The sequence below is a fragment of the Triticum dicoccoides genome, chromosome 6A (genome assembly GCF_002162155.2).
Source record: "Triticum dicoccoides isolate Atlit2015 ecotype Zavitan chromosome 6A, WEW_v2.0, whole genome shotgun sequence".
Lineage (NCBI taxonomy): Eukaryota > Viridiplantae > Streptophyta > Magnoliopsida > Poales > Poaceae > Triticum > Triticum dicoccoides.
Window position 1 is genome coordinate 427,910,954 of NC_041390.1, and position 5,947 is coordinate 427,916,900.

General features: G+C 42.1%; 1 protein-coding gene across 2 annotated transcripts; it reads left to right on the top strand.

Moving 5' to 3' along the window:
- The first annotated feature begins 6 nt into the window (after nucleotides 1–6).
- LOC119317110 (UDP-N-acetylglucosamine transporter UGNT1-like) lies at nucleotides 7–5,947 on the top strand. 2 transcript variants are annotated; one of them, XM_037591508.1, is made up of 10 exons: nucleotides 7–374; nucleotides 2,744–2,820; nucleotides 3,289–3,447; nucleotides 3,560–3,693; nucleotides 4,089–4,219; nucleotides 4,303–4,347; nucleotides 4,433–4,530; nucleotides 5,325–5,432; nucleotides 5,513–5,569; nucleotides 5,654–5,947. In XM_037591508.1, exons 1-10 carry the CDS (start codon nucleotides 236–238, stop codon nucleotides 5,726–5,728), a joined length of 1,023 nt encoding a protein of 340 aa, XP_037447405.1. In that variant the 5' UTR covers nucleotides 7–235; the 3' UTR covers nucleotides 5,729–5,947. The 2 variants fall into 2 exon arrangements, with proteins under 2 accessions (XP_037447405.1, XP_037447406.1); XM_037591509.1 differs by lacking the exons at nucleotides 7–374; nucleotides 2,744–2,820 and having other exon boundaries at nucleotides 3,310–3,447; nucleotides 3,564–3,693.

Sequence of the window (5,947 nt, forward strand, 5' to 3'; positions counted from 1 at the left end):
CGCGCTGGCCAACGCCGCTGACAGGCAGTCGCAGGCGCGGCCGGTCGGGCAGAAGTTTCCCCCTTCCTAGGCGCGGCCGAGTCGCCGAGGCCACGTCCGATCGGGCCAAAAGCAGAGACGAGTCCTGCTCGCTCCCAAACGGCCGTTTTCCCCTTCCGCGCATCGCCACAAATATCCTTCCTCCTCCCGCTGCTCCTCGGCGTGGTCGATCGCGGGCGGAGATCCGGGAGGGGAGATGGCCAAGAACGCAGGAGGGGTGCTGCTGCCGGTGTCCGCCGAGCCGGGGAAGGGCGACGGCGAGGCCGCGCTCTTCAAGGGCTCCGCCATGACCCGCCGCGGCGCCGTCGCCGCGCTCTCCTACATGTCCTGCTCCGGTACGCGCCTCGATCCGCGCCCTCTCTTTCTCTGCGCGTCTGTGGTGTGGCGTCGAATTGGCGCCTTGTCTGTGTGATTCCGTTCACGGCGGCGGACGGGTGGCTCGTTTTGCGTGAGGTCGGGAACAGGCAGCGTGCGGTCGGCCCTTGTGATTTGCTGCTAATCGTCGCCAACTCGTTGCTTCCGTTGGCCGTTATTCAGCTACTTGGGGTTGGAGTTAGTGCTGGCTGGTTGACTCGTGTCTAGCTAACTCAGCCGTGCGTTTGTATGAAACCATTTTAGTACTGCTACTTCGGTTGCCACAGGGATATGGGCAAAGTACATACTGCTCAGTAGGTATTCACCAGCAAGAGCTACTTAGACTTGGAGATGGTCTAGCATTAGTAAAAACTGGTTGTTTTTACTATGTATTTGTATTTGAGTGCTAGAACTAGAAGGACTAACTGTCTCAAACACTGCTGCACAATTATGCTGTAAGATGATCGCAGCGCTCTGTTAAATGTCCTGCTCCGGTACGTGCCTCGATCTGCGCCTCTCTTTCTCTATGCGGTTGTGCTGTGGTGCAGAATTGGCGCGTTATCTGTGTGAGTTCGGGAACGGGTAGCATGCGGTCGGGCCTGGTGATTGTTGCTAATCGTCGCTAACTTGTTATTTCCGTTGGCTGTTACATCCTTTATTCAGCTACTTGGGGGTTGGAGTTAGTGCTGGTTGGTTGACTTGTGTCTAGCACGAAACCATTTTGGTACCGCTAGTTCAGTTGCCACAGGTTATACACAAAGTACATACCGCTCAGTGGGTGTTACCGTAGGTATTCGTCAGTAAGAGCTGCTTAGACTTAGTAAAAACTGGTTATTACTGCCACATATGTATATTTGAGTCTAGAAGGGCTATCTATCTCTCAGAAACACAATTCAGTAAAGACAATCTCATTTGGCTTGTCGAGTTCCGCAGCTAGAGGCGCTCCATAGCCGTTAGGGGTAGGCACTAGCGTGGAATATCTCTTTGATAGATATCTAGTGCTGTATTCCTTATTGTGTAATTGGCTTGTTTGCCACTTCTATGAAATTGATATGCCATTCCATGGTGTATTCTTGAAAAAGACACATTTGGCTTGTAGTAAAGGTCACAGCGGCGGATATGTCAAATATAATCATGATCAACTTGGTGGTGTAATTTATACAACTAACTGTGCTGGCTCTTGTGGATCCGACAAAAGTATGTTGCTTGTTTTCTTGTCATGGCTTTGCGAATCTCTTAGGAGGCGGTGGCGCTGCTGCTCTCTTCAAGGGTCCACAATGATGACATGCCGCAGCACCTCCATCGCGCTCTCCTACATGGTCATCATTGATACGTCAACCCACTTCTTTTTTCTTGTTTGGTTTTAGATGCAGTTCTATGTGGCATGAATTGCATGCTTTGGTCATCATGGGGTAGCTCGTTCAGTGCACTGTAAGAATTTGGAGATAGAATGTTGGTACTGGTACGGTCTTGTGATGTAGCACTAGTTGCAGTTTGTTTCTGTCAGGCATTACTTCTGTTACTGAGGTGCTTGGGGTTGGGATGGGAGCTGGTATGTCGACTTCTATCTAACTGCTCAGCAGAGCTTCAAGTAGGAATCATTTCGATAGTACCTACCAGGGATACAGGATTTCTGTTGTATTGAGGAAGAATTTTACCCTGCTTGAATGGAGACTTTGATGAAAACTAGTAAATGCATACGATTCACGTTCATATTTGGTAGAATATATTTTTTGTGGGATATTTTGTAGAATATTAATTGCACCGCTGATGTTAGGTAAGGTATTAATTGCATGATAATTATGTGATTAGTGCTGATATTGATATTCTGTATAATATTTATTGCACGCTAAACATGTTGAGCGCTCGCCATTGAAGCAATCTAGGTCGTTGGATTGACATGAATTGATGGCCGAGAATAGTTGGATCTGCCCTTTGGGTCCTTTTATATTTGTATATGTATATATATGTATAGATGAATTTTTAATACAACACACATACATCTTCTAACCTTGTATGTCTGAAATCTGTCCAAATTGCTGTAGTGTCATGGTAAGAGAAAGCAAATTCTGATGGGCCCACTTACAAAAAAAGGACAGAGAAAATAGAACTTTGAAAATCCCTTGCCATTTAGATAGAATAATAAAGTGGATAATAGAATCATTGCCAAATTATAATTGCGAATGAAAATTTCTTGATTTTTTCTGAAATTGTTCCTATTTATCTTTTATCTTCTGAGAAGCATTACAAACTGGTTTCCGCACAGCAACTTCCTGATGACATTTCTGTTTCTATTCTTTATGTTGTGGAAGTCTTGAATTCCCTTGCTAATACTTTTTACAATGTGCAGTTTTGCTGGTTATGTTTAACAAGGCGGCTCTATCTTCATATAAATTCCCTTGCGCGAACGTCATTACACTCCTTCAGGTGCTTCATTCTGTGTGGACATATTCTGGACAGTCTGTATTGTTAAATACCCTCTTCTCATTGTAGTCCATCCATATCCTTATTTTTCTGAATAACTGTAAATTCACCCGACAGAGTGTATAAATGTTTTGTGCCCACGTTCTGTCCGTTCAACAGTAAAAAAACTGTACTAGACTATCTGTGACCTGCTTGTGGTCTTGGAAAGTAATGATAGATTTCCAAAAGCTACATACTCTACTTCTAATTCATCTAGTTGAAGAATGTTCACTTTCTTATTGGAGCTGTAGACAATGGGCCTGCTATGAATTGCAGCTTGTTAAATATTACAGTGATATAGTTGTCGGTGTATTGCGACTTACGTAATATGTACTAACTTTCTTTAGCTGTACAGCTCTGTTGGCTGAATTTGTTACTGTATGATATGTTTGGTCCTGTCTTTCCTTTCTGACACCTAATTAACATGTGCAGATGGTGTGCTCAACGTGCCTTCTCTATGTTCTGAGACGGTTAAAGATCATTTCTTTCACAAATAGTGAAACATCAGTACCCTCTGATTCACTATTCTTTGTGCCGTTCAGAATACTGCTGCGCACTTCACCGCTTTCGCTGTCTTATTTGCTCTACATGGTATGCTTATTCCCTCGCACACAATTACAGCCATGAGCTGCAAATATGGAAATTGTTGCTGTTTACTTTGAATTCTGAATGATGCTTACCTTCCATGATGGTTTGCTAAAAGCTAGCTTCAATGGAATCTGTGCGTGGAGTAAATGTTCCTATGTATACAACTCTAAGGCGCACAACAGTAGCATTTACAATGACAATGGAGTATTTCTTGGCAAAGCAGAAACACACCCCACCTATAATTGGCAGGTAAATGTTCAGGCATGTTACTTTACTTTGCATTTGTACTCTCAAAATTGAAGTACATGTGCTAGCTAGCTAATATGAGCCTCTATTTGTGCAACAAACTCCTGCCTTAGCCACAGTCAAACATATATATTAACTCATTAATTCTATTTTATTTTGACTGCCTGTCATATCTTTAGTTCATCAGTAGTGATCGAATCTGCTTGTTGCTCTTATCATTATCAAGCCTTGTAATAAGGTATCAGAATTCACATTCATGTAGTCAACTTAGTGGACAGTATGGTTGTAGCTTGCAACATGGTGATCCTTGTGTTTCATTATACTGCATTTTTCAGAACATAGTTGCTTTCTCAATCTGCCATACTCCTCTTTCTGGTTGCTAACCAACTATTTATCAGTGTCGCTTTGATTGTATTCGGAGCATTTATAGCTGGGGCTCGAGACTTATCATTTGATGCTCGTGGGTATGCCATTGTCTTCGTCGCCAATATAACTACAGCTGTTTATCTTGCAACTATAAATCGTATTGGTAAGCACCTTCCTTTTTGCCACTTATTATATGTCAATCAAACTTGCAAAAATTTCTAATCAACACTTGTTTTGTTCTTTTAGGAAAATCTAGTGGGCTGAATAGCTTTGGCCTGATGTGGTGCAATGGTAGCATCTCAAAGACCTGTACCACTAAGATTCAACTTCATACTTCACACGTCCTAAATATATATTCTGCTTATCTGGATTTCAGGACTTGTTTGTGGACCTGCAGTACTGTTCTTGACATATATTCAGGGCGACCTCAAGAAAACTATTGAATTTCCCTATCTTTATTCCCCTGGTTTTCAGGTATATGCGACTTAAATTTTGAAATTAATGCTAATTTGATTATCCGAGGCATCTAAAGACTGCAGTACTTGGGGATGCGCATCACAATTTTTTACTAACAAAAACACAATCTTGTTGCCTGTTTATTGACTTCACTGGAGATGCTTGAATCTCTGTATATTTGTTCGCAACTAACCAGTTGGTGTTGAGGGTCGAGCTTTGACTGACACACTAGCTCGTGAGGCATTATTTTGTTCCTTCCCACCATTTCTGTGATCTTACCCAATAACGTACTGAGTTACTGACCCAATCCTAGAAAATAGTTCGGATCATACACACTGTTTCACTCGAGCCAGTGAAACCCTTGCACTATTATATTCACATATTACCATGTTTTAGTCCACTGTTCTTGATTTCTGGTTGATTATTATAGGTTCTTAAATCTTCTTGGTTGCTGATTAATCTTACTCCTGACTTATCTCTATAGTATGCCTAGTTCATTGCAGTTAATGTTTTGTGGATGCTTCTAATTACTCTTGAAAGCAAGGGGAAAAAAATCATACTCCCTCCGTTCACTTTTGTAAGTCGTTTTAGACAAGTCAAAATGGGCCGTTTTGCACATTGTCTGAAATGTCTTCAAGGTCTTATAAAAGTGAACAGGGGGAGTATTTATTTATGTTATAGTTGACATGAAGGTCTTGGGATTGCTTTATGTGTTTATATTGTATGTTAATTTTTTAAGCCTCATAATTTATTTTTCCTGGGATAGCTAGGGCCCATAGGTATCAATCATTTTGACGTAATTCCATTTGTAGGTGGTGCTGCTATTTTCATGTGTACTAGCATTTCTATTGAACTACACCATCTTCTGGAATACAATCCTGAATTCTGCACTTACACAGTCAATGTGTGGCAATTTGAAGGTATGGTCTCCATCCAATTCCTCCATGTGACTCAACATGCGTAGTATTTTGAAATCTTCTTCATGATGCTATTTCTGCAGGATTTCTTCACTGTTGGACTTGGCTGGGTACTCTTCGGCGGGCTTCCTTTTGATCTGGTGAGTTTAAGCTTGTTGCTCGGCCACAATTAGCTCTTCAATTTCCTTTCCTGAACACTGACTTAATTTTCTTTCTCATGGCAGCTTAATGTCATCGGCCAAGGGCTTGGCTTCGTTGGCTCAGGCATGTATGCCTACTGCAAGATCAAAGGAAAATAGATACTGATCTTTAAGGGACCAAAGGAAAGTAGATATTGATATGGGCAGTATGGCTTAACCAAAGTAGCGTTCATCATGCTGTTTGCTCCTGCATACGGGAGAGAAAATTTTGTAGGTTTTCCTGGGTGTACATTTATAAACTCCAATTCTCCTGGGTAGAACATGAATGAACTGCCATTGTTTGGCCAAGGAAATATAGAATACAACAAGATTTCAGCA

Bases quoted from the DNA above. Each gene is read 5' to 3' on its own strand.
- LOC119317110 (XM_037591508.1), top strand. From the start codon at position 236: ATGGCCAAGAACGCAGGAGGGGTGCTGCTGCCGGTGTCCGCCGAGCCG. The intron at 5,433-5,512 runs GTATGGTCTCCA...CTATTTCTGCAG, and splicing joins CAATGTGTGGCAATTTGAAG to GATTTCTTCACTGTTGGACT. The intron at 5,570-5,653 runs GTGAGTTTAAGC...TTCTCATGGCAG, and splicing joins GCGGGCTTCCTTTTGATCTG to CTTAATGTCATCGGCCAAGG.